We start from the raw sequence: 27927 nt of genomic DNA on the forward strand, positions 1-27927 counted from the left end.
TCGCCCTCACGGCCTCAGGACTACCGCCTGCTCTCTGACTTCTTTCCCCTCCGCCGACATCACAGACCGAGGTGGTGAGAATGCTCCATTTTGCTTTTTATATTTGGAATCTGGACGCTTTAAAGGCTACATTCCTCTGCCCCTCCCAAAATGTCCAAATGAATGCTTTACGCCGGGGATAATGAAACCCTTCAAAACCCAAACGAAAAGAACACCACCTCAAGTATGAGAAAAGGCCGAAAAACAAGCAACAAGGCAACACGAACCCAACCCAACCCCTGTCACAGAACAAACGGACGGCAGCTGTCAGCAGGCTGCACACAGGGCCGGGCCGGGTCCCTTCCTCTCGCACAAGAGGGCGGAGGAGGGCTCGGGGCCTCCGGTCCTCTGACATCCATCCACAGGCCCCCTTCCTCTTCACAGCTCCGCCTTCTTTCTCTCCCTTTGACTTCGCACCTCAGTGCTCTTTGCTCTAGTGTCTTTGGGTTTATTTTATCACATAAAAAAGTGTTTGAGAGACTTTCTCCTTTTCCTATGTTGAGCCTTTTTTTTTACATCTTTGCTGTTTCCTGCTTACATTTCTATTTCTCCTCCCTTGACACTTCTGCTAACAGCACCTCCAAAGTTAGCACCATCTGTGAACACGGGTGTTTATTTTCTATTCGCGTCATTAATGAAGGTGCTAAATAAGACCGGACTGAACATGTACGGGACCCACGTGGTCTGTGCACAGATGATTTCTGGTGGTTTGTCAGCAACACTGTTCTATATTTGCCTTTTCATCTCATTATCTAGAAGCATTTGAGCCTGGTTGGTGTGGCTCAGTGGTTGAGCGCTGACCTATGAACCAGGAGGTCACAGTTCGATTCCCAGTCAGGGCACATGCCCAGGTTGCGGGCTCAATTCCCAGTGTGGGGCATGGAAGAGGCAGCCAATCAATGATTCTCTCTCATCACTGATATTTCTATCTCTCTCGCTCTCCCTCTCCCTGTCCCTTCCTCTCTGAAATCAATTAAAAAAATATATATATATATAAAAAGCATCTGAGCGCAGCTGGAGTGGCTCAGCTGGTGGAGCATCATCTGTGCACCAAAAGGTTGCCAGTGAGATTCCTGGTCAGGGAATATCTGGGTTGTGTGTTTGATCCCCATTTGATCCCCAGTCAGGGAGGGTATGGACGGCAACATCACAGTGTCTCTATTTATCTCTCCTTTCCTCTCTCTAAGCATGTCCTTGGGTGAGGATTAAAAAAAAAGAAGCATCTGAGCTTATATTTGTGTGTGGCCATGGGTCACTCTACAGAGGAGCTAACAGGATCCCAGACCCCGCCTTCCGAGAAATGAACATTTAAGCTGGTTGACAGCTGCACATGAACACACTGGGACACACATACTAAAAAGAGAGTCATCAAAAGAATGCCTGAGGAAGAGTACAGCAAACCCTCGGTTTTCCGGACCTCGATTTAACAGACAAAATTTCTGGTCCGAATGTCATATGTGACAATTAACACCCTTGTTTAAAATGTTTTTAATCAAGATTTTCTTATAAATTACTAGGTTATCTTTTATTATTTCACTGTTACTTTTTTATTTATTTTTGTTAATCCTCACCTGAGGATATTTTCCCCATTGGTTTATTGACTTCAGAGAGGAAGGGAGAGGGACAGAGAGATAGAAACATCAATGATTGGCTGAGGCTTCCTGCACGCCCAACACTGGGGATGGAGCCTGCAACCCAGGCATGTGCCCTGACTGGGAATCAAACCGTGATCTCGTGGTTCATAGGTCGACGCTCAACCACTGAGCCACGCCCAGCATTTCTAATTATTCAATGTTATTCTGCTGTTGTTTTACACTTTCCCCACCATTCTTTCTAGCAATATTTATCTCAAAACATCCAAACTTTTAAAGCAGTATTCCTAGGAGCGGTGATGCAAATTACAAAGTGGAGGGGGGGAAAGGTCTCATCCTTGCTTTGCAAATAGAAGCTCACATTCTTAAAATTGTGGTGACTTGAAGGAATTTGGAAACTGGTCAATGTCCAAAAACAATCAACAGGTTATGGTTTCCTACGTGGTTAAGGTCCCCATTGAGGGGCTGCTAGCACAGCGAACTGCTTGCTGAGCCCGGGCACAGTGACTTCTCTCGGACCCTGAGCAGTCGTCTGGAGCTCTGGCTATAACATCCCAGCTGGCAGCGCAGCAGGGACGAGATGGGGGCTGGGGCTTCCAGGTTCTCTGCGTTTCTAGGAATGTCACCTAACCAAGGGAGGGGACAATGGGGCATGGCGGAGAACATGCAGTCTGGAACCAGCCATCGAGGGTTCAAGTCCAGCTGTATGGATCTGTGTGATTACTTCATCCACAGAAGCTTCGTTTCCCTAACGGGGCTAACTGACAGTGGTAGGGCTCTCTCCCACAGCGTGCTGGTGAGCGCTAACGAAGACCCCTGCACAGTGGCGAGTGCAGTGCCTGGCGCTCAGCAAGTGCCCATTTAGGGTTTGTCAGTGGAGTAGAGTGCTTTAATGAAGGAGGCTCTTTTATGTTTAGGATGTTGGTTAAACAAGTGATAAGACTGAAAGGACCCTTTGCCTGTCAGGGCCTTTTTGCTTGACCTCAAGTAATCCTTTAAGACACAACTCGGGCCCTAGCCAGTTTGGCTCAGTGGATAGAGCGTTGGCTTGCGGACTGAAGGGTCCCAGGTTTGATTCCAGTCAAGGGCACATGCCTGGGTTGTGGGTTCAATCCCCAGTAGGGGGTGTGCAGGAGGCAACCAATCAATGATTCTCTCTCATCGTTGATGTTTCTCTCTCTCTCTCTCTCCCTTCCTCTCTGAAACCAATAAAAATATATTTAAAAGAAAGAAGAAAGAAAGAAGGAAAGAAAAGAAGTCAGCCCTGGACGGGTAGCTCAGTTGGTTAGAGAGTTGTCCTGATAGACCAAGGTTGCAAGTTTGATCCCTAGTCAGGGCACATACAAGAATCAACCAATGAATGCATAAATAAGTGGAACAACAAATCAATCTCTCCCTCCCTCTCTCTCACCCTTCCTTTCTCTCTCTAAAAAAGAAAAAAAAGGAGAAACAACCCCACCCCCTCCCTTGGCCATACTGGTGAAAAGGCTTGTGGGTTCCAGAGGGCCCTTTTAACTCGTTTTGGGGGCATCTGAAAATCCCATGGAAGCTGACAAAGGATGCTGCTTTCTTCTTGGGGGCCGATGGCACAGTTCTTTTTATACATGTTTCCGCCTCACTCTCATGAAACCTTGCTGCCCATTCAGGCAACTGCAACCCATGGGGAAGAATATCTGATGAGGTAGCGAGTACCTGGGGATTTTTTGTTCTGAGGGGAATTCAAAGAGGTTAAAACAGAAGTGACGATCTCATAAACCAACCCCGGAACCCTGAGATGAAAAGAAACAAGTTGCTACTTTCTACCACCTGTTTGAGAGCAGGAAAATTTGCAGCACTCAGTCATGAGAGCTAAAAAACCTGCCCTTGTCTCATCGCAGTACAGAAGTCTTTACAGCACGAATGCTTTTCAATGAACTCCCCACCCCCCCCCCCCCGAGATACACAACTTTCAGGCTGGTAATAATGGAGGCGAAGCAGGCCTTTCTATCAATATGTTCTCCACACTTCCTAGCGGCTCTGCTTCTTCTATGCCGCGTTTGCTATTTTAAGTGAGGACATAATGCATCAATTTCCAGACTCTTACTCAGTGCCACTGCCACAGAACTGAGCACTCGGTAATCTTGTCAGGCAGCTCGGAACAATATTCCAACAGATGAAACATTCCACGCAGCCTCATTTCCCTTTTCCCGGGACGGGGCGTCTATTTCTGGCCCCATAATGAGAGAGGAGCCGGTGGCGGTGGTTGGGCCCTGCGCTCCCAGGATCCCACATCACAGGAGCCACTCTGCATGCGGCCGCCACTGGGGGACACACCTCAGAGGCCCCGTGGGGCTCACGTCCACTCGGAGGCTTGCTTATTTTTTTATTTTAAGTTTCCCAGAAATGGGTTGTTTGGTTCAGGTTGGTGCTTACTGGCTGGGAATGCGTGTGGGTTCTCTCCTGCCTGCCACAAAGGGTTCCCACTCCTTCCGAGATCATGAACTTGATTTAAGAGCCCAAGAGGGGCCTTTATTTCCCTGCCCTCCCCCACCCCCGCCCCCTACCCCCTAAGAGATTTCTATGTGCAGTGTCCCCACGTGGCTTCTTGATAAATCTGTCTTGACCTCGAGTGCAGACACCTTCTAGCAGAAAGTTAATTGCATCTGATATCTCGGTGGGCAGCCTGGGCAGACCTCCCCGCTCTGTGTGTTTACAGCTTTCTCGGCCGCGTCCCTCTAACACAGGCCTTATTTACTGCCTGCCGGGGTACCTGGGGGAGACAGCCAGCGGTAGCTGCCACAGCCTCTGGTTCCAGAATGGGTTAGTCCCATTCCCCAAAGATTCACTCTTGATAAAAACTGGCTGGGATAAATGGGCTGGGCCACTTCCACCAACCCCTCCAGGCTCTGCTCATTTTACCTCCTGTCAATTAAAAACGGCACAACCAATTAGATTGTGCGCATGGCGATGCTGTTGAAAAGCGAATAATCCCAGAACATCTCAACACCCCTGCTTTCTTTCTCGCAAGAAGGGATTCACAGCATCCAATGATTCGGCCATCCCCACGGAGCCCTCGCATTACTGGCTCGACTTCATTAGCATGAAAACAATCAAACCAAATGCAGGGTTCCTCTGGGCTGGAAGTCAGACACCCTGAGTAATATTTAGGTCACTGCTGCCCGGGCAAGGCTGAAAAATGGTTCGTGCCCTGATTAGACAGTTACGTATTTGTTTTAAATGACTGTCACGGGGAAGGACCTGGACCTGCAGGCTTTATTATTTTTTTTTTGGCACAGAGAGGTTCTAGGAGCAGTATGGGAGCAGTCTGAAGTGGGCTGACGCAAGGGCGTTAGCATCAGCATTTCAGCTGGGACTTATGCTGGTCTTTTCTACTCTTGGGGAAACTGAGGAGCATTTTCTTGAGGCAGTGATATGACACCTGAATATCACATTTTACTTTTAAAAGTGAGTAATCAATGCCCACGGTGTGCTATCCACAGGCGCAGGGTACGTACAGGGAAAAGCACGTTTTCCCTCCGCACTCTCCTCTGGCCTCCCAGTTCCCTTCCCTACACGCAGCCCAGTCCCACTTCCCGTGCATCAGTGCAGACACTGTCCTGTGTGAACATGGTGTGCGGATCCCATACACTCTCTCACACACACCTACACATGAGGGGGTGTGACTCTACAGTGAAAACCTTGGCTTTATCCATCTTAAAGACACAGCTCTCATTTCGACGTAGGAACGACAGCGATGGGACTATGGTTTTTATGGAAGAGGATGCTGGAGAGCCACTGGTTCAGGACCGTAGGAGAGTGGTCCAAGGTTTCTGGCTGTTAATGTGTTTTATCGTTTAAACATTAAGCGTGGCCTTCAGAACATGGAAGAGGTTCATTCTAAAACACACCATTAAAGCAAATGTCTAACTGTGCTAGATAGAATTGGTGTCTAGAAAATGTTACGTTTTATTTTTTAAATAGAATGAGACCATCGTGTACCCCTTTGTATAGACGTGCTAATAGGAATGGCACAAATCTGTTTTCTTTGTGCATTTTTTTTTTTTTCCAAGAAAGACGGCATCAGCTAGAACATTCTAAACCAGTGCCGTCAGAGCTGCGAGGCTGCCCAGGGCAAAGCTGCATGGCGGGTTGTGGGTTGGGGGGGGGGGGTCATTATTGTGGCCCCAGCACCCTTCCCTGCAGGGTATGGTGAATGCCAGCAGCAGCACATACGCTTACACAGCACCCCACCCCCATGAGAAGAGTTCAAGGCCTGTGGGCGCTGGGAACTCTGGTCTGGGGAGCAATCCCATGCGGATGAGGCACTGCTGTGGGCGAGGCGCCCTCCCGACCGGATGTGGTGAGTTTCCATGATTGACAGCTGCCTGTCCTCTGGGGTGAGGCGGGCAGCACCTCCTGCCCGATGACCGAGCCAGGGGCGGAGCACCAGGTGAGGGAAGAACAGTTCCTGTTCTCTTAATTCTCTTTTTAAAAGGCTGGTTTCAAGTGAGGCATTGGGGGGGGGGGGGGGGCAAGAATGACAAGTGGGTGGGGCCTCTCTAACGCGGGCAGGTGTGGGAATCCTAGCCCAGGACTGGGGCCATCTCGTCGGGGGTCTGGGCACCTGGACCTCGGGCAGCTCGGGAAGGGCCGCTGCCCTGGGCACCGGGGCGAGGCGACAAAGGAAAGGCGGGCGGGTGGAGAGCACCGAGCGAGACAAAGAGAATGTGCACCCGCTCAGGGTGGGCTGCGGCGGGGGAGGCGGTGCCCGGCGGAGGCAGCCGCTTTTAGCTCTGCCGCTCCTGGGGTCGCCATGGCAACGCGGGCATTAGCGATTCCATCTGACATTAAAATGCCTCCGCCGCACCGGCAGGGGGGTGCGGGGGGAGGCAGGGGGTGCCGCGGGGGGGCCGGCGGGTGGAAAATGTGCTCAAACACACGCGTGCCCACCGAGGGGCCGGGCAAGGCTGGCTCCTTTGAGATCCTGGTTTTTCCAGCATCACTAATAGGGCCCCACTCCGCCCGCCCTCCTGCCAGCTGTTACTGTTTGTCTTTCTAGAGAAGGTGATGACTGGGGGTATTGATAGGCTCCCTGGGTTGTGAAAGAGAATGGGGATATGGATTCGGATCAGCTGAGGGTATCTGACTAGTTTAAGACAAAAACATAAAGACATGGAGTATTTAGGGAACTAGCCTTTGTTTCCTTTAGAACCAGGGATATATATCAACCAGAAATGGTTAAAGGGAACGGGAGGGGAAGGGGTACCCCGACAGACAGTGGAATAGGATTAGGGGAACCCTGAAGACAGGCTGCATGAACCCCCCTGCCGGAGTCTGCCCCTTGTGACAATTTTCCTGCTCAGATTCCTGGTCCAGAAAAAGAAAATCAATCTGTGCACCTTTTCTGTTTCATTTTTTTCTTTTTGTACTTTAACCCCAACACCGTGACACCATCCACCTCATGGTATTCCGGCAGAAGCAGGGAAAGCTGGGGAAACTGCTCCTGGAGGGAGGGCACTCCCACTCATCTGTAACTGCTGAGCCCACGGCCCAGCCACACCGTGGGGTGTGTGTGTGTGTGTGTGTGTGTGTGGCCTGGCCACTGCACACAACTCTGCAGAGAGGCCTCCCCAGGTCGCTGTCTGAATGCAACAGAGACTGCGCCCAGAGCATCCTATTAGTACAGATGCCTCGCTGTGAAGTCCAACAAGGCCCAAGGGGTGTGGCTGGGAAGTTTCTGAAAACTCAGTGAATAGCAAACGGTGGGCATGCACACATGCCTTTGTGACACATCCCGTCCGGTCTGCAGCATCATATTCATAAGAACATAAAGAGGCCTGTTGATGAATAACAGGCGTGTGACAGAGTGGTGAGGGCTGCTCTCGCCTGTGCTGCTCTCACTGCTGTGGAGAGCTGTGGGATTCCCGGGAATCCGAGGGCACTGTGTCTGCCTGCACTGCTGTTTCCTGACCCGAAGAACTGGGTCTCTCTATCTAGACCAGTGGTTCTCAACCTTCCTAACGCCGCGACCCTTTAATACAGTTCCTCATGTTGTGGTGACCCCTAACCATAAAATTATTTTTGTTGCTACTTTATAACTGTAATTTTGCTACTGTTACGAAAAAAACAATATGTAATTATATATGTGTTTTCCGATGGTCTGAGGCGACCCCTGTGAAAGGGTCGTTTGACTCCCAAAGGGGTCGCGACCCACAGGTTGAGAACCCCTGATCTAGACAGTCCTCAGTGCTCTGGGATGACCTGGGAAGCCACTCTGGTATGCCAGGGTAGGGAAGGATTCTTTTCAACCAGGCCTTGCCACAGCCAGGGACAGAACAAATGTGAATAAAAAAATACTGAATGCCAACTGCTATTAGCCCTGCCTCCAGAATTCTACCCTGCCCATATTCAAAGACAACAGGCAAAGTTCATCTTCCTGGCAGGTGGAAAGGCAGGGGGTGGGGGGCGAGCAGAGAACGGGAGCACGAAGATGCTGAGATCATGGGGGCAGGAGTCAGCCCCCTTCAATCAGCAAAGCACTTTCTTCCCATAGGTTTCCCGAAAAGACCAAACCTTAGAATTCCAGAACTGGGACCGACTTCCGCTTCACGCGGGGAGACACCTAACACATTCTGGCTAGAAGCCCGTCCGTTTATGTACTAAGCACCCCTCCCTTAGGGACAGATGGCCGGTGCCTCCCTCTAGGATTAGTGCACCCCGACACTGAAGAAGTCCTAAAACCATGACAACCCACCTACTCCTTAGAAACACACCCAAAATAGGGATGAGAAGGCCCAACGACGCACATCGCTTCTGGAGCCTAAAAGGAGTGTTCTGAGAGCGAGCCTTAAGCAGCCTTCCTTTAGAGGCCGCTGTGTGTGATACAAGCCCCCAAATGCCCACGCGATCACGAACAAGCTGAAAGGAACGCGGGGGACAGGAGAGGAGGAGGGGTGTTCGGGGGCTCATAGACGTGGCTCCTATACCCAGTACCCAGAGCCTTAAGGAATATTTATGCGCAGATCCTAGAGAAATTAATTAATCAAATGATTGGGGGAAAACATTAATTTGCTGAGACATGGTCTATGGAACCCGCCCCGGCCAACCTGGATGTTCTAAACCTCAGTTTCCTGAGACACTCCAAATAGTACATGTCCTCCAGGAGCAAACAGGTTTATATTCTATGGTTATAGGAAAAATTAACTAAAAATGATAAAAGTATCAAGTAAATTATCATCATGGGTCTCCCCCTCACTCCCACTCCGACTCCCATCCTGAAGGCCTGGCATTATCTCCTGGTCATGAGCAGAAACCTCTGAACTTGGAAAGCCTTAGATCCAGATAGGTTCCCCGTTTGTGGTCAGATGAGTTAAAACATCCTAGTGCTCGGAAGGGATACTTGGTGAATGTAATAGGAAGATGAAACACACTGTTTCTAAACACACAGCAGAGTCCCGAAGGGATGGGAGACGGAGCCAGTAAGATGTGATGTTCCGATGAGGAGGGGCAGGAGGAGGGTGGGATGACCTGGTACAAAGGGGATGGGGATATGAAACTAAGGGCTGGTACGAGGTCACTGGGGACAGGGAGACCAAGAAAAACCAGCAGGGAAAGAGGTCCCAAAGCCAAGACCGATTTCTGCTACACTTTTGAGGCCAGCTCTGCCTGTGCATTTTTAAAAAAATGTAATATATTTCAGAGAGGAAGGGAGAGGTGGAGAGAGATAGAAACATCAATGATGAGAGAGAATCATTGATTGGCTGCTTCCTGCATACCCCACACTGGGGAATCGAGCCCGCAACCCGGATACATGCCCTGACCAGGAATTGAACCGTGACCTCCTGGTTCATAGGTTGATCCTGGGCTGCCTGTGCATTCCTGTCCCTCTCCTCACTACCTTCCTGTCCTCCAAGCTTCTTAGTCAACAGTGCCCTCTCCTACCACATCCCTTGCCTGCCTACAAAGAAGAAAAATGCCTAGAGACCGGGGGAGGGAGGGCCCGAGGGCCTGCCAGTGGCCGGGAAGAGAAGGAAGGAAAAGAGATGGGAGGACGGAAGGGCAGAGAGAAAGGAAGATACTCAGCACAGGAGTGGACCTTCCTTATAGTCCTACAACTTCATCTGATAGAGAAGGAACGGGGCCCGAAGGGGTTGTGAGCCGTTCGAGATCACTTAGGCGTCCGTGGGGGAAGCGAAACTCCCCCCTCGACTTCAGATTTCCGAGGCCGTGTCCACTCATCTGGTTTACGAGGGGAAGGGAAAGGGAAGAAGAACCGAATGCCACCAATAACGAAAGAGCAGAATGCAAACGAGAAACAGAAGCATTCTCCCCAGGAAGCGCAGAAGACTCTGAACATCAGTCCAGTAAGTCTTTTGTGACGAAGCGAGGAACCGAGACAAGGTCGCGCCGAGAGCGCCCCTTCTGGAGCGAGACCAAGTCCTGACTTCTCCACCGACAGGCGGTCAGCCTCCCTGAGCCTCAGCTTCCTCCGTCGTGAAACGTGGGGAACAGCTGTCACCCACAGATTCTGTGCAGATCGAAAAGGCAGGCTCCACGGCAAAGAGCTTTGTCAGCAGAGTGCGGGGAGCTCATGTGCATCGTAAGCATGTGCCGTGAGGACGATGACTACAGAGCTACTAGGACCAGGGAGAAATCGGCTTCTTCTCACTAGGAAAATGCAGTGGAAATGTTGATGCTTTTCTAAGCATGGAAAAGCACATCGATTCTCTTTGGCACTAAATGAGTGTATATATATCTTTTAGAATTTCCCATAATGAAAAAAAACCAAGCACATCCTTTTGCTTTTGTCTGTGGCGGGGCATGCTTCCTTCTGACGCCAACTTACTTTTTTTCTTCTCTTGGTGAGAAAGTCCCCGTCTCAGTTTCGCAACTAAAAAAAGGGTTGCTTCTTAGCAGAGCGTCACAAACTCCCCACTCGACTCAGCTCAGGCATATGAAACAATGGAGAAGTTTCATATTTGCAATTACTTTTCTTTTCCTTGCGAAATCAATTGGACTTAGATTATAGCGAGATTAGGGATTCTCAGTCTGAAAGAGTTCAGGTGCCAACATGCTCCCCCCCCCCCCGCCTTTCACCAGCTGTAAAATGGGTACCACTCGAGGTTCAATCAATTAACATGAATGAGAACTACAGGCTCCTGGTGCTGTTTCCTCGGCCTCCCAGGTAATAGTCGTCTGACCACGGATCCAGTGGCCGGAAGACAAACTTCCCCTGCCCCCCACTCCCCCAGGTGGGTTTCTGTGGCTACCTCACCCAGGGACCCCGCTCCTGAGGAGCTACCCATTCGTGGGTATTTTTAGCCTCATTTACTCTAGCCGGTTCCAAGGCAGCCACCACGCGGTTGGCAGCTGTGAGAAGCAGCTGCCGTGGTTTGATTTCCAGTCGGTAGCACTTGGTATTTCTTGTCAGGTAATTTCTAAAATTCCTTGTATTTTTGTCAGGGGATCTCAAGCACTATTTTCTCTCTCCCAGAATCTAAGGTGCAACCTCGGAGCTGTGCATCAGAGAGCCTGCTCCAGGTTGGGGATGAAGCCAGAACCCTGCTGGAAAGGAAGACAAATTTCAACTTTCAGGACCCAAATTCCTCGGGCCCACAACTGCCAGGTTCTGATGTCAGAACTCTCAGAGACAGTGTGCTGGGCTCTGGTCTTGACAGCTTCCAGAAGGCCCTCCCCCTAGTTCTCCAGTTGGATTTAGGAGCCCCGCCCTCGGTCTCCTGGGGAAAAAGCAGAGAGGATGAAGGGGCTGGCTGGCTGCTGGGGACCTACCTTCAGTGACCATGGCTGAAAGGTACAGGAGGTAGTTACTCAGCCAGGGGAAGACTGGACGGGGCCCCAGGCCGCCTCCTGCTCCCCTGTCATCCTTTCTGTCCTCCACATGCTTCCCTGTCTCTTTAGGGCAGGGGTGGGGAACCTTGATTTATTTATTTCTGCCCGGGGCCATTTGGATAATTATAACATCATTCGAGGGCCACACAAAATTATCAACTTAAACATTAGCCTGTTCTATGTGGTCAAACGTTTCATGAACTCAACCCAACTGGGTCTTGGCAGGGCCAGACCCAATGGTTTTGCAGGCCTTCCACGGCCCTCAGGCCACCGGTTCCCCACCCCTGCTCTAGGTCATTCGGCTGTTAAGTCTCTTGGTTCACCCGCATACACCGTCTACCACGATGCTTTAATTTCCAGGCCTTTCACACGCAGTTCCCACCTGGAAGACTCTGGTCCCTTTTCCAGACCCACTGCTATTTGTCATTTGAGTCTCAACAGCGACATTACTCTCAGGAGCCTTTCCTGATCCCCCGAGGCAGGTCAGCTGTCCCCTGGATGCACTTAACATATCGGATGTAATCGCCTACTTGCTCACCCAGTCCCCCCTAGACTGGAAACTCCTGGGTCGGGTCTGGGTCTTATTCACCACTGCATCCCTGTTTCCTAGCCCAGTGTTTGGCCCAGCACATAGTAGGTGCTCTGCAAATATTTGTTGAATAATGTTCCAGACTCATCAAGAACTCTCTCCATTTTTTTTGCCTCCTTTGTAGTCTTTTTGCCTCCTGTATCAAACTCTTTTTCCTCGAATCATCTCCAAACCTTCTATTTTATCACAAAATCTATTCAAGCAAAGTCCTTTGTTACTTCTGAGTTTGAAAAGAACCTTCTTCAATTGTGCATGTAGGTATGAAAATGCAACACTACAGACTCCTAGACAGTGTCTGTGTCTGAGATAAATACACAAATGACAAGTGAAAATTCTGGCCGGGTCACTGAAAAGAACTGAGACTGTTTATCTGTACCTGGTCATTCTTTTTCATGAAACGGCCTTTTTTATTTTTGTGGACGGGAAAGTTTGGGCCCCTATTTTCAAGGCATAGTTATTCCTGACGAGGAGAAAGCATCGGTTTCCAACCAAGAAAAATCTCCCATTGACCATCTGGAACTGTTTTCCTTTCCTTTCAAGAGAACTCTCCTTACAGTCGAGAGGAAATTTTCAGTCACATGCAGTTTCCACTAACGTCCCTTCACCCCATACCCACCTTCTGCTGTAAGCAGATAGGAACGAATGCCAAGAGCGGCCATGACCAGCAGCTCCACGCAGCCCCTCTGCTGGTCTCTCTACAGCTGCTTTTCATTCTTTTCACAATGGGTGTCTCTCCCAGCCTCACCATCAAGTGGTCTTTTAAGCAGTGGTGTCCGCGGTGTGTAGGATAACAACACGGGACTCACATAAGGGCAGCACTGTATCTGGCACAGGATTCAACTCTTTGCCCAGTGGCATCTGAGGCTGTGCCCGGTGCTGCCCAACCCACCCTGGATGCTGGCAGGACGACTGGCTGGTGGTGGCCAACCACAGGAGGGAGGGTCCGTGTGGCTGTCCTGGGGGTATGTGCACAGAGATGATTGGTAACTGTGTGTCGAGTCCATGGAGAGAGACACTGCCAGGCACAGTGGACTCTACGCCAAAGACCTGCTCTCTGTCCTCATGGATTTCACATCCCGGAGATCCTGACGGAAAGGCAGAGGCAAGACAACTCCTGCCCTAGTCAGAGCTAAACAAAAGCAACACAGCTTGATTTCTGCAGCAATAGAACTGGTATACCCGGGATCGGCCCGCATAAGGCTCGCACCTCTCCTGTCCCACAGGACCAATGGTTTGCGGAAGAAGGTGGCCTGATCAGAGGGTCTGCCTCCTCTGCCCACTGGAGAGCTGGCGGTAAGACACCACGGACCCTGTTGCCACTGCAGGTGGCAGCAAGTCAGAAGGCAGAAATCACAAGCGCAGCGAATGTCTCCTGAGATTCAGGAAGTTGACAGGGAGAGGAACCAATCCTGACCTAGAACGTGGGGGCAGGTGTACGGGAATTACGGGGAGGGTAGTGTGGTAGGCTGAATAATGGTCCCATAAAAGATCTCCACATCCAAATTCCTGGAACCTGATACGGCAAAAAAAGGGACGCTGTGGATGTGACTGCATAGGCTCGTGCGATGGGGAGATGATCCCGGATGGTCCAACTGGACCACAGATGCAGCCACAGGCGTCCTTTGAGAGAGAGCGGAGGAGACCTGACACAGACAGAAGAGAAGGCAATGTGATCACAGGGGCAGAGACTGGCATGATGAGGCTACCAGCCAAGGAGTGCTGGCAGCCCCCAGAAGCTCGAGGCGACGCGGAGCACACTCTGCCCTGGAGCCTCCAGAAGGAGCACAGTCCTGCCAATCCTTTGACCTTGGGCCAAAATGGAATCAGCGATACTGACTTTGGACCGCTGGCCTCCAGAACTGAGAAAAATTTCTGTTGTCTCTGCCACCAAGTTTATGGTGATTTGTTACAGAAGCCATGGGGAGTGAACACAGACAGGTAGGTGTGCCCTTTGATGAGACTTCAGATTTGGTGCCAACAAGCATTAGATGGTAGGACTAATAAGAGAGAAGAGCAAACAGCTCATGTTACTATATTTAGCAGGTTCAGCCAGTACGAAACCCTGAACACACACACACACACACACCCCCTCCTGTATTTGACTCAGTAACGGTTCTTATCGAGCTTTGCAGGGCTAGGTCACCTCTGAGAGTAACTCATGGTAAGTCGGAACAGGTACTTGTGAAATGAGGAAAAGAACCATGAAACAAGCTCCCCCAGCTTAGTCAGGGTGGGTCCGGGAGGCATCGCAGACGCACAGTGGAGACAACAGTAGGCAGCAGCAGAAGGTAAGCCGTCGCTTAGCAAGGGGCGAGCAGCCTGGACAGAAGGGCGAGGGGCACACCCGCCAGACCCAGGGATGGGGAAGGACCTGTTTTATAGCTCGAAGAAGCTGCTCCCCGAGGAAGCGTACGAGAACTCTTTCTTAGGAATAAATGTTATCTTCTTGGGTGTATGACCAATTTTAAAAAAGAGGAATGTAGGGAGCTTGAACTGCGGGGTGTGGCCTTTTGCTTACAGAATGGCTTCAGGCTGAGGACGCTAAAGTGATTCTATGGCCTCTCAGATGGGAGCTGGAAAAGGGGCCCAGGAGGTGAGAAACCCCCAAGCACGCTTCGCAGCCTTGGCAGCGTTCCAAGGGGCTCTCCAGAGACAAGACTCCTCACACTGCGAGAGGCCTTGTGCTGACTTCTGACCTGAAACCAAGGTGGGGACCACACAGTCTTCCCACCGGGCGCTGGCTGTATCTACCTCGAGCAACAGCGTCCTAAACCCTGCCTTCATGACCGGCCAGCAGCACTAACTGAACGCTCACAGTCCTCACAGCACGGAGCAAGTTTCATGGGGGTTTGCAGTAAAAGCAGATGGCACAGTCTCAGTTCTCCAGAGAGAAACCAAGAACTGACGCCCAAACCAAGACCAAAACTAAACACACAGGTGACAGATATCTAAGGCAGTGACACCCAGAGGAGCTAGCAAAGGGGCGAAGATCTGATTTCGTGATCCCCCCAGCTAGACTGTGTCTGTGGCTTTGGGGAAGCCACAGAGCCCGTCTACTTTCGTCCATCTGTAAAACAGGTTTACTACAATCACGTGGGACTCAGATGATTGTAAGAATTAAATGAGATTATGTGAAAGCACTTTTAAAACTCTAACAATGATATCTCAAAATATAATGTACAGCATAAGGAAATATGAGGGATAATAAAAAAAATTACAGGGATGAAGGGTAGAAAAAATATTGCCTGTTGGTCTAATTCCAAGAATATAATTTGTGGTGACTCATAAGGATACTCTGGGGTAATCACGAGAGCGATCGTTCACGAGGAGAGAACATCTTGATATTGAACACAGCCTATGTTGGTTTTTGCCTGCCCCCTTCTTCGGTGCTCTGCCTTCATTCCCTTTGGAGAGTGGATCCACCCCACTCCAACCACGGGCCGTGCTGCCCATCACAGGCCACACTCCCACCCTCAGGGACAGGCATGACATCTGGGCCCTGTTCCCTGGCCTTGGTGCTGCAGCCTGGATGGAGGGCATGTGAGCTAACCAGAGCTCGTCCGTGAGATTCATCTGTTTTCAAGTAGGAAAGGCTTTTCTCTTCCTTCAGGTTGCTCTGCTGGCACAGCACAAGCCTGGAGCTGCCCGGGCCGATTTCCCCAGTGCAGAGCGTGGAGTAGGCCAGGGTTAGGGGAGCGGAGAAAGGAGCGGGGCTGGAGGGAGAAAGTGGGTCTTGCTTATGATCAAGTCCTTGGTTCTAGCTCTTAAGTCTCCAGGGTCCTACAACTCTGAGTTCCTTCCAGGACTTTCAATTTTGGGTTTAAACGGATCATTTCACCTGAAAGAGTTCTGGTCATACGGTAAGCTTACTCTGCAACACTGAACGACCTTGAGGAGGGCAAATAAGAATGTTGTTGGAAAAAGACTCTACAAAGGCCATTGCTTTTCCTTAAAAAAACACACAAAACAAAACCAACAACAACACAAAGAAACCATAAAACAACAACCAAGGGTGGGGACCAGCTCAGCACTTAGAAACATTCGTCCTCAATTTCCTAAGCCTGGCTCAGCAGGAACCACCGCTGCACTGATCGCACAGCAAGACCCTGGGCACGCCTGACGATGAGCGCCGGAGGGCGTTCAGAGAAGGTCTGGCTAGATCACCCCGACACCTGACAGGCATGATCAGCCAGGAAAGCGCAGTCAAAATATACACAGACAATAACGCTGGAACGTGAAGAGGCAACAGGGAAGCTTCCGAAGGATGAAGCGCCAGATGTTGTTTTCAATAATTTGTTTACTGGGCAGGAACAACTCATGTCTCAACAGGAATCGCACAACGGTACTGTCTCAGAGGCCACTGCCCTTTAAGCATAAACTCGATCTTAATGGCTGTCTCGATCTGGCCACAAACCACAGTACCAAGCAGCTGATCCACGGGCTCCTACAGGATGAGAACAGCTCAGGTCCTGGAATGCACCACTCTGGTTCTGATGTGGAGACTGAGGATGCCACTGGCCACGCCCCGGTGAGCGGGGAGAAGCCAGAGACAAAGGAATGATAAAAATGCACATCCATCTGTGACTCCTCTGATCTCCATCTCCCAACCAGATAGGATCTGCCTTCTTCGGAGCCTCTACACAAGCTTACATCTGCGACAGATGGCGCCTACGCCAAGACACGAATTCAGAAATGAAGCGATTGTGGCGGATGAAACTGTGTCGTGCCAGCATCTTAGGGTGACCTATGGCCTCCCAAGAAGTTCCCCTCAGTGGGGTATCTGGATTAATTCGTCTGAGGAGCACACGTGGGGAATGTTAAAAGTGGATGGGAGCCAGTATCAGGTGGACAGTCTCACTGAAAACCTGACGCAGGTATTAAGAGTCCGAGAGACTGATGCGCCCGTGTCGCTGTAGCAGAGCCGAGGCCCAACTCTCCCGTTGATGGGTGAGAAACGATCCCATGTAGCTTTATCTACACGAAGGTTATCTTGCTGGGTGGTTACAAAATGAACGAGATATATCGACTTTAAGAAGCTGGACTTCGTTACTGCGCCCGGCTTCCCTGGGATTCCTACGGCACTGAGTTCAGTCAGTAGTCGGCGATTTGCCTTGGTTTTTGCTCCTTGACCTCCCTGGTGGCTGTAGAGCACTCTCTGTGGTCCAGCACGTTCTGTCTTCCTACTTTGTTTTTTAAACTTCGCCTGAGGATATTTTTTCTACTGATTTTTAAAAAATATATATTTTATTGATTTTTTACAGAGAGGAAGGGAGAGGGATAGAGAGTTAGAAACATCGATGAGAGAGAAACATCGATCAGCTGCCTCCTGCACACCCCACACTGGGGACGTGCCTGCAACCAAGGTACATGCCCTTGACCGGAATTGAACCTGGGACCTTTAAGTCCGCAGGCCAACGCTCTATCCACTGAGCCAAACCGGTTAGGGCTGATTTTTTTTTTTTAAGAGAGTAAAGGGGAAAGTGGGGGCGAGATAGACACTCATTGATTGGTTGTTTCCTGCACGTACCCCAATTGCACGTGCCCCAACGGGACCTGGGATGGAACCTGCAACCGAGGTATGTGCCCATGACCGGGAATCGAACCGGAGACCCTTCGTTCTGCAGGCTGAAGCTGTAACCACTGAGCAAACCAGCTAGGGCTTGTCTTCCTACTTTTTAATCATCTTCTGTCCCTTCCTCTTCCCTCCACCTCCATGACTTCAGGTACTTTCTATATGCTGGTAACTCCCAAATCCATATCTCCAGTCACTTGAACCCCAAACCTTAGATTCAACAACCCCTGTGCATCTCCACTTGGCGGGGAGGCAGCTGGGTGTGCTGTCCAGCCACCCCTCAGCCAGAAGCCTGCTTGCTGGTCCTCCCTGACGCGGCCTTTCCTCTCCAGCTATGCAGCATCCATCAGCAAGTCCTGTGATGTTACCTTTTAGATCTCTCCCTTCATCCACACTGCCACCTCACTCTCATCGCATCTCCCCTCAATCGCTGCTCACAGCATCCTCTCTGGTATCCCTGTCCCCCTGCCCCCAACTCTTTAAGCTGAACCAGAATGACCTTAGTAAAAGGTAAATATGTAAGTTACAAATCCGGTCTCTAGCTTAAAACCCACCTTGAGTCCCTCACTGCCTGGGGGGCTGGTGTGTGTGTGTGTGTGTGTGGGGGGGAAGGGGGCTGGGAGTCCAAATGCTTCCTGGCGCCTCTGTGATCTGCTCACCTCTCGGGTTCCTGCCTCTCCCTCCCTCCCGGCTTCCTGCCTCCAGCCCCTCCAGTGATCTCAGGCCTCCACGTGCCACGCTTCCTGCTGCCCTGACTTTCAAACCGCTTTTCTGTTTGCTACACCGCGCTCTCCTCCTCCCCCTCCCCCATTCGGAGTTTATCCTAAGGAAGTAATCGGAAGCACCAACAAAGATGGATCACAGGATGCTCATCACAGCACAAATTATAATAAAAAATTTAAAAACCACCAAAATGTCCAACAAACATTTTTTTTTGATTTAAGAATGTTTTTAAACTTATCTTTACGACAAACATTTTTAAGTTAATTAAGTTAGTTAATCCTCACCAGAGGATATTTTTTTCATTGCCTTTCCAGAGAAAGCGGGAAGAGAGAGAGAGACACTGATTGGTTGCCTCCCACACGGGCCCCAGTGGAACCTGCAACCCAGGTACATGCCCTGGGCTGAGAATCGAACCTACAGCCCTTCGGCGCGTGGACCGACGTTCTAACCACTGAGCACACCGGCCAGGGTCCACAAACCTACTTTCTAAAGGACAGCATGCAGGTTTGTGTTCGTGGGCAACCCCGCACAGTATATTTGAGGAGAAATCCAAGGTACCAAATGTCTTTCCATCACATCAGATACTAAACTAGGAGGGGCACTTATTTCTGCATGACAAAGTTCTAGGGGACTTTAATTTTTTTCTTTTGACTTTTCTATGTTTTCTAAACTTTCCCCATGAGCATGCAGTCATTATTTTCCTAATTAGGAAAACAAACAACAACCAATACTTAAAAAAAATTACGTATTTTTTAAAGACGACCATCCCTGGGCAAGGTAACACAGGGCCGATGTAAACAGGGAAGAGCCTATTTCTCGGGAGGACTGCTTTGTAGGGAAGGTTTAAATGCTTAACGGGTGTGATATCAAAGCTCGTCCGGAGATAATCTGCGGCCACGGGTGAAGGGAACAGCTGAAGAGGGTGGGGGGCGTCTCCATGGGTGCTCCACTAACAAATGCCAGGGCTAATCTTAACTCCTCATTTTTGGGATGTGTTTTCACTCCCAACTAAATCCTCCCTCCTTTCTCTCCTCGGCCCCTCCGTGGATCTGGGCACACATTTTGGTCTTGTTAACCCAGCCGGTGGGGGGCACAAGAAGAAATGGAGTTGAGTGAGTGAAATATGGTTAATTCTTCCTCCCCCCACCCTCCCAGCTGCTGCACGTCACTCAGCAGGGAAAAGCAGGTGTCACCCTGCCAGTCCGGGGGCCTGAGAGAGTGGAAAGTGAGCACACAAAGGTTTTGTTCTCCGGAAAAATGAAAATCATGCAGCTAAGCCCATACAGCTGTATCCAGTGGCCATTTGGGCTACGTTAGTCTTTGCAAAGTAACAGGAGACATGGAGAGCGCGCCTGAGAATTTTACACAGTGGGGTTGGGGGGTGGGGGGTGGTTTACCTCCTGAACGGAGAAGCACAGATGCTCTTTCCGTTAAAGGTTCTTTTCTGTCTTAATTAAATTTGAAGTTCAATCCATAAGCAGTGTTAGAAGGGTATACTTTTGGGAAAACAAGATCACACTTTAGCCTACACAAAAAGGTCCTTTTAAAGCATAAAACTGAAAATATAGCCTCATTTAAGTATGATTGCTGATTAAGTTTTCACTTTATGACACAGAACATAGCATTTGTTGCAAAGCATATATTAAAATAATTAAGCGATTAATTGAAAAACATACTTTTTGAAACAAAGATTTCAGCCCCGGCCTGGCAGCTCAGGTGGTTGGAGCATTGTCCTGCACACCAAAAAGATTTCGGGTTCAATTCCTGGTCAGGGCACAAGTATAGGTTGCGGGTTCAAGCCTTGGTTGGGGCACATATGAGAGGCAGCCGATTGATGTTTCTGTCTCTCTCTCTCTCCCCCCTTTCCTGTCTAAAACCAATAAAACATATTCTTGGGTGAGGATTGAAAAAATATTTCAGTCTCTCTGAAGAGAAACAATAGCTTGCACTTATATAATACTAGAGGCTCAGTGTACTAATCCGTGCATGGGTGGGGTCCCTCTGGGTGGCCTGCAGGGATTGGGCCCAAATCCACAGTCCAATGCCGCCTGCAGCTCCTACCTGCTGCTCCCGCTCATCCTGGCCCCACTGTGCCTGCCGTGGGCTTATGCCCAATCAGTCCCGATCGGGAGAGGCTCACACTACCGCAGCAGCGCTCACCAGCCATGAGCCCCATGTCTGTGCCCTCCCAAGGGGAGTGGCCTGCGGGATCGGGCTGAAACCGGCTCTCCAACATTGCCTGAGGGGTTCTGGATTGCGAGAGGGTGCAGGCCAAGGTGAGGGACCCCACCAGTGCACGACTGGGCCGGGGAGGGACCGTGGGAGGGCTCCAGGGCATGTCCAGCTCATCTTGCTCAGTCCTGATCAGCCAGACCCCAGCAGCAAGCTAACCTACCGGTCGGAGCATCTGCCCCCTGGTGGTCAGTGCACGTCATAGTGACTGGTTGACCGGTCAACTGTCTGCCCCTGGTGGTCAGTGCACATGATAGCGACTGGTCGACCAGTTGACTATCTGCCCCCTGGTGGTCAGTGCGCATCATAGCGAGCGGTTGAGCAGCCTTAGCATATCATTAGCATATTACACTTTGATTGGTTGTTCTGCCGTCCAGTCTATTTGCATATTACCCTTTTATTATATAGGAGGATTGATAGACAACACAGGAACAATTAGGTAATATCTTTGAAGATCTCAGAGTGTCTTCCCTATAGAAACAAGACTGTAGCAATCTGAGGGAGAAGGACACATTTCTTTCTCATACTTAACTCTATTCCTGAGGAGAGTGTTGGTACTCAAAGTCATGAGGCAGAATATATTGAGAGACAAGGGAGCAGGAAAGAGTTAAGGGTCCCAGGGCTACAGACTCTGATTCTGTTAGTTCCTAGGGCTAGAAGAAAGCGAGCCAACGAGAAGTCACCAGTCATCTCTGGATGAGGGAAAACAAAAGAAGATCAGTTAAAACTCTGAAGTGTTACAGCTGGATAGAGTGGGTTCCTATTAGTTTAGATATTAAAATGACCCATTAATAGGGCTGTTTGGGTTAAATGAGTGATGAGGCTTACTTATGTGCTGACTGAATTTCCTTGATTTTCAAACGGCTAGTTCTAAAGGGAAGGCCAATTTATTAGAACCACACTAGAATTACTATTCTCAGAATTACATGTAAGGTGGAAAAAAAATGAGAGTATGAATAAGAAAATATTAGGCAGTATGTATTTTATCCTGAGGTTTGGATTGTTTCTTGGAATCGGATCTGGTCTGATCTGTAGACTTTTCCACTTGACACCCTTAAACACTGGCAGTATTCTAGCAATTGTTACCGACTCCTTGAAGCTTCATTGCCCAGGGTTTCATGTTGGTGGTTTGGAATAAAGTCCCATGAATTGCATCCTTTCACAGTTAGAAATCGAAGGGGGGAACACACTTCTTGTCAGCAGGAAGTGGAGGTTGGGAAGGATTCTATTTTTGAGGTTGAAAGGCCACCTTTGACCCAGAAATGTGCGGCCGCATGAAAGACATTTCTCTGTTCTGTCTTAGTTGATTTACCCAAGGAATGGAGAAACGCACACGGGCGCAATTTAGCAGCTGGTTTCCTCCTGGGATCCTGAGATAATCCCTATTAACCGCATCTCAAGATTTTTAGATTTTCAGGTGTTTAAATTATCTTGTGTGACCCATGCATGTCCACAGTCACTTTAAATTTAGATTATTCAAAACCTTTCAAATTGAAATCTTAATTGTATTCTAAGATAGGAGGGTCAGAATTTATTCTTCTTGACCAGGGGATGGGAAACTAAGGCCTAAATCTGGCTTACTGCCTGCTTTTGTAAATAAAGTTTTATTGGAACACAGCCATATCCATTTATTTACATATTGTCTCTGGATGCTTTTGTGCCATAATGGAAGAGCTGAATACTTGCAACAGAGGTCATATAGCCCTAAAGGGGTCCCCAGAGAAAACAATGCATCCATAGAGAAGAAAATGTAATCCTCCCATACTGTCGGCTCTGAAGGAAACCAAGTTTATGAAATTATAGTAACAGAAAGGCTAGTTACTGGTTTCGATTTAGAGTCAATCATCAAAGTATAAAACAATGTAAATATTAACAATGTAAAAAAAAAAGCAAGAGTTGGGGGAAGTTCAAGGGGCACGTATATCTATTACGCTTAGGGGTGACTTACAAGATGGCACCTGAAGTTGATGGGGCATGAAAATTTTTTTTTTAAATATTTCACTGATTCTAAAGCTCACATTTTAAAAAATCCTTTAATATCTTTGAAACTGGGATGCTCCTTATTTTTTTTAAAAAAATATATTTTTATTGATTTCAGAGAGGAAGGGAGAAGGAGAGAGAGATGGAAACATTAATGATGAGAAAGAATCATTGATTGGTTGCCTCCTGCACACCCCCTACTGGGATTGAGCCCGCAACCCTGGCATGTGTCCTTGACTGGAATCGAACCCAGGACCCTTCAGTCCGCAGGCTGACGCTCTACCCACTGAGCCAAACCAGCTAGGGCGCTCCTCACTCTTGATGATACCCTAACAATATAATTGGCAGTGTGTTTTCTCTTAGCGCAGTGGTTCTCAACCTGTGGGTCGCGACCCCTTTGGGGGTCGAACGACCCTTTCACAGGGGTTGCCTAAGACCATTGGAAAACACATATATAATTACATATTGTTTTTGTGATTAATCACTATGCTTTCATTATGTTCAATTTGTAACAATGAAAATACATCCTGCATATCAGATATTTACATTACGATTCATAACAGTAGCAAAATTACAGTTATGAAGTAGCAACGAAAATAATTTTATGGTTGGGGGTCACCACAACATGAGGAACTGTATTAAAGGGTCGCAGCATTAGGAAGGTTGAGAACCACTGCCTTAGTGGAATATAAAATAACAGGGCATCTTAAAATAGATGGCACCTTAGATCTGATGATGCAGTATTTTGCGTTGGAAAAGTAACCGATAGTAGGTAGGAGGAGGAGAGGAAGCATGGCAGGTTGAGGAAGAGGACCGATCCCCTCCTTCCTCAGGTCGTAAGAAGCTGGCCTGGTGCAATAAGGAACTTAAAGCAATGGAGGAGTGGAAGGTGAGGAGGAGGGAGTCCTACGTCTTTCAGTGCCCACTCTACGCAGGTTGCGAATGCTGCCCAAAAGGCCATTCCAGTAAGTCAAAATACAGGCTTTTCAAATCCAGCATCACAGTCAACTCCAGAGACCAAAGCAAAAAGGAGTGAGGAGAGAAAAGACGAAGCCTCGGGGTGGAGCCGGAAAAGGTGCTCAGCATTCCCTTCACACTGAGGTCTGGGGGGGTCCGGAGGGGGCGGGGCTGCTGGGCCTAGTGGATGATTTCCACTCTGGAAAACTTCAAGCGTCGGAAGGGAACCTTCCACCGAGCAGATGGAGCGTGTTTCGGGGAAAGCAGGAGAAATGAGCTCGCTTGAACCTGGAGCTCTGTGGGGAGTCAGAGGAACTTCCTGAGGATACGAGGGAAACAGCTAGAGCCTCTGTCTGGCGAGGCTTCCGTCGGGTTTAGAAGAACGGAATCCATCCCGGCAAAAGCTCCGTTTGGCAGGTGCACAAGATGCTCCCAGTACTTCTAGCAGCTGAAATGAAACGCAGTGGCTTCCCTGTGGTTTGAAGAAAAGCAGCATTCTTTACTTTCCCAGCTGAACCCATAGCAGAGTCATCTTCCACGATGAGGAATGAAAGTCATGAAGCGCAAATGCCACGGCTGTTTTCACATGCTGCCTTCAGCACGCGTGACTGGCCGTTCTTCACCGTCACCGGAGGCTGGCCCTGGTTGGAGGCTTCGTCAGGACCGTGACACAGAGGTTACTGCTGCCTTCTGGGTTATGCACGGTGCCCCGTGCTGTGGACGGGCCGAGGGGTTCATCCTTCCTGAGCGCAGCTAACTTCTTCCGCTGTTGGTCCCATGTTGGAGATGCTTGGGCGGCAGCCCAGCTTCTGTTTACGTTGGACACTCAGTACACACACTGATGTGTTTTCCAATGGCCAGCGTTATCAATGTGTCATATTAATATTTGTGAAATTTGCTATTTTTAATAAAGTGATTTTTTTAAGTAACCAGTAAATCATCAATAATGAAAAAACTAACAATAATTGGGAGGGAGGGAGAGACTAAAGGCAGCTAAATAAACCATCATCCCTTATAGTCAAAGGTCAATAGGTAATGTCCAAAGCAGTAGCAGAAGCATGTTGTTTATCTTTTCATTATAAACTTTCTCCCTTTGATTAAAAAAAAAAAAAAGACTCAGAGGCTCTTGGGTTCCTGGCTGCTTCCAGTGTCTGGTGGCTGCATTCCTCCAAGCTCTCCCTCCACCGCCTTCTCTGTGTGTCAAACCTCCCTTTGCCTTTCCCTCTCCTCTAAGCGCACGTGTGGTGGCCTTGAGGACTCACCTGGATAATCCAGGAGAATCTCCTAATTGCAAGAACCTTAATTTAATGATATCCACAAAGACCTTTTCTCCAAATAAGTAACATTCACTGGCTCTGGGGATTAGAACATGGACATGCCTTTGGGAGCCATTACCAGCCAACCCATGCATTAGTTTGATTAAAAAAACACACACATATCTTAAGTCATTCCACAACTTGAATCCCTTCAGTGCCTATCCATAAGTCCCAGGATCAAGTTCAAATGATCTCTAAACCGAAGCACAAGAAACAAAAGAAAAATTGAATAGATACATTGGACTTCAAGATTAAAAACTTTTGGACTTCCAAGAACACCATCAAGAACGTGAAAAGCCAAGCCACAGAATGGGAGAAATATTTGCAAATCATATATCTGATACCTCTTATAATGCAATAAGCAGAACACAACACAATTAAGAAAACTGGCAAAGGATCTAAATAGGCATTTTTTGAAGATATAAAAATAGCCAATAAACACATGACAAGATGCTCTACATCGTTCGTCATCGGGGAGCTAAAAATCAAAACCACAAGGAGATACCACTTCATACCAACTGGGATGACTATACTAAAAACGGCAAATAACAACTATTAGTAGCAAGGGTCAGAGAAATTGGAAAATAATCTGGCAGCCCCTCAAAGAGTTAAACATGGAGTTACCATAAGAGCCAGCAATTTCAGTCCTAGGAATATACCCAAGAAGAATGAAAACAAGTCCACATAAAAACTTATACAGTGGGGCCTTGACTTACGAGTGTCCCGACTAACGAGTTTTTTGAGATACGAGCCGTCTCTCGGCCGATTTTTTGCTTTGAGTTGCTAGCTAAAATTCGGGTTACGAGCCAGATTCCGATACTCCACCCCTAGTTGGCGCAGCGAACGTCACAGTGAACGCCACAACATCAGCCCAGCATAACGTGTCTCACTCGTTCACTTTTTGATTTGACATACGAGTAATTTGAGTTACGAGCTCCGTCACGGAACGAATTAAACTCGTAAGTCAAGGCCCCACTGTACATGAATGTTCACTGTAGCATTACTCAGAGTAGCCCAACTCAGAAACAACCCAAATGTTCATCAGCTGACAAAGAGATAAACAAAATGCTGCATGAACCCACATAATGGAATATTATTTGGCAGTAAAAAGGAATGAATTATGGATACCTACTATGACTTAGATGAACCTTGAGAATATTGAGCTAAGTGAGAGATGCCAGTCACAGAGGACCACATATAATATGATTCCATTATGTGAATTGTCCAGAATAGGCACATATATATGACAGAAAGGGGATTAGCTAAGGAGCAGTTTAAAGGGAATGGTGGTGGAGGGGTGACTGCCAAAGGGTGTGAGGTTTTTATTTGGGGTGATGAAAATGTTCTAGGTTGATTATGGTGATGATCACACAACTCTGACTATACTAAATACCACTGAACTGTAGGCTTTACATGGGTGAATTGTGTGGTATGTGAATTATCTTACCTAATAATAGACAAACATGTAAATTAACCGTCCCTCTGTTACACGCACCAGCCAATCAGGAGAGCATGCAAATTAACCCAACAAAGATGGCAGTTAATTTGCATATGTAGGGGCGAAGTGGCGGAGCGAAGACTGAAGGCTCCGTCTAGAGCCGTGAAGACTGAAGGCTCCATCCAGAGCCTCGAAGACTGAAGCCTCGAAGACCTGGGTCCCGGGTGCCGGAGGAAAGCGGGTGCCGGCAGCCAGGGGAAGGAAAGGCCTATTGCACGAATCTCTTCATGCAACGGGCCTCTAGTCTATAATAATAATAAAAGTGTAATATGCTAATTACACTTCTGGACGAAGCTGGGGCTGTGAGGGAAGCCAAGGTCCCAGGTGCCTGCTGGAGGCCAGAGGGAAGCCGGTGCCGGCAGCCGAGGGAAGGAAGGCCTACTCTTGCACTAATTTTGTGCATTGGGCTTCTAGTATTCCAATAAAGCTCTTTATACACAGACTAGAGGCCCGATGCCTGAAATTCGTGTAAGAGTAGGCCTTCACAGCCGTGGCAGCTGCCTCAATCGCCCCCTTGCAGTCTCAGTGGTTGCTTTGATCCCATGGCTGCAACCCCAGGTTCGTCCGGAAGGACGCCCGGATGGCTGTTTGGTCGATTTGCATATTATGCTTTTATTATTATAGATAGTCTATAGAATCAGAGAGTCTTTTAAAAAATATATTTGTATTGGTTTCAGAGAGGAAGAGAAAGGAAGAGAGATAGAAACATCAATGATGAGACAGAATCATTGGTCGGCTGCCTCCTCTATGCCCTCCCACCCCCCACTGGGAATTAAGCCCACAACCCGGGCATGTGCCCTTGGCCGGAATTGAACCCAGAACCCTTCAGTCCGCAGGCTGACCTCTATCCACTGAGCCAAGCCAGCTAGGGCAAATCAGAGAGTCTCTGGCCCAGTTTTAGTTCCGAGAGAATACGCAGATGGATGGGAGAGTACATGCATGTCAACAGGCTTAGCAGGGTCCCGGGCAGGTGGCAGATCCCCTGCACCCGGGCACACTGCTATTACCTACCCGGCATCTGAAGGCACTTGGCCCCTGCCTATTGTTGGCCCCTTGTCATCACTTTAACCCTCTGTTCAGGGCAGTCTCCTCCGTAGCCCCTCCCACCTCACAAGCAGCAGTACTCGACTCTCAGAGTGCCCTGACCCGGCTTCAGCACACCCTGCTTTTGTAGAAGACGGTCTCTTTCTTCCCTGCCTTCAGCCTGGCTCATTCCCCTTTCCGCCCCCTTCTGGGTTTCCTGAGCGCTAGCTCTTCCAGGATGCTTCCCCTGGCTCTGAAGACTGCCCTTCCCTTCCCACTGGGCTGCTGTTCCTCCTGGGAGCTCCCACAGCTGCCCGCTCACTTCTATCACAGCACTGACCATTCCTGATGGCATCTGCCCGCCTGCCTCATGTGTTGCCCATCTTTATATAAAAATGCCCAGCAGAGGGGCAAAGAGTAGGAAATGCACCTGCAAAATGAACCGCTGGCCCTACTACTGGGGTCAGCAGTAGAGTAACATCTCCCCAGGGAAAAGAAGAGATTTTTCCTCTTGCATCCAGACTAAAGCACTTCTCTGTTCCCCTGGGCCCCCGAGCCTGGCAGGAGGCTCTGGTCCT

General features: G+C 49.0%; 1 protein-coding gene and 1 pseudogene across 2 annotated transcripts in view; one reads left to right on the forward strand and one right to left on the reverse strand.

Annotated features, from left to right (window-relative positions):
- The window catches only part of MYO1D (myosin ID), a 256790-nt gene that overhangs the window by 11468 nt on the left and 217395 nt on the right, over positions 1–27927 (reverse strand). The window contains exon 22 of one of the 2 annotated variants that reach the window (XM_023763517.1): positions 21240–21267. The exons of the other annotated variant lie outside the window; for it this stretch is intronic. Within the exon in view, the coding sequence (XP_023619285.1) occupies positions 21255–21267 (13 nt within the window). The 3' untranslated portion in view covers positions 21240–21254. Of the gene's footprint in view, positions 1–21239; positions 21268–27927 lie in introns of those variants that run through there. 2 annotated transcript variants of the gene reach the window in all.
- On the forward strand, positions 23291–24056 carry LOC102434743 (annotated as a pseudogene).

This window comes from Myotis lucifugus, unplaced genomic scaffold (assembly GCF_000147115.1).
Source record: "Myotis lucifugus unplaced genomic scaffold, Myoluc2.0 scaffold_287, whole genome shotgun sequence".
Classification (NCBI taxonomy): Eukaryota; Metazoa; Chordata; class Mammalia; order Chiroptera; family Vespertilionidae; genus Myotis; species Myotis lucifugus.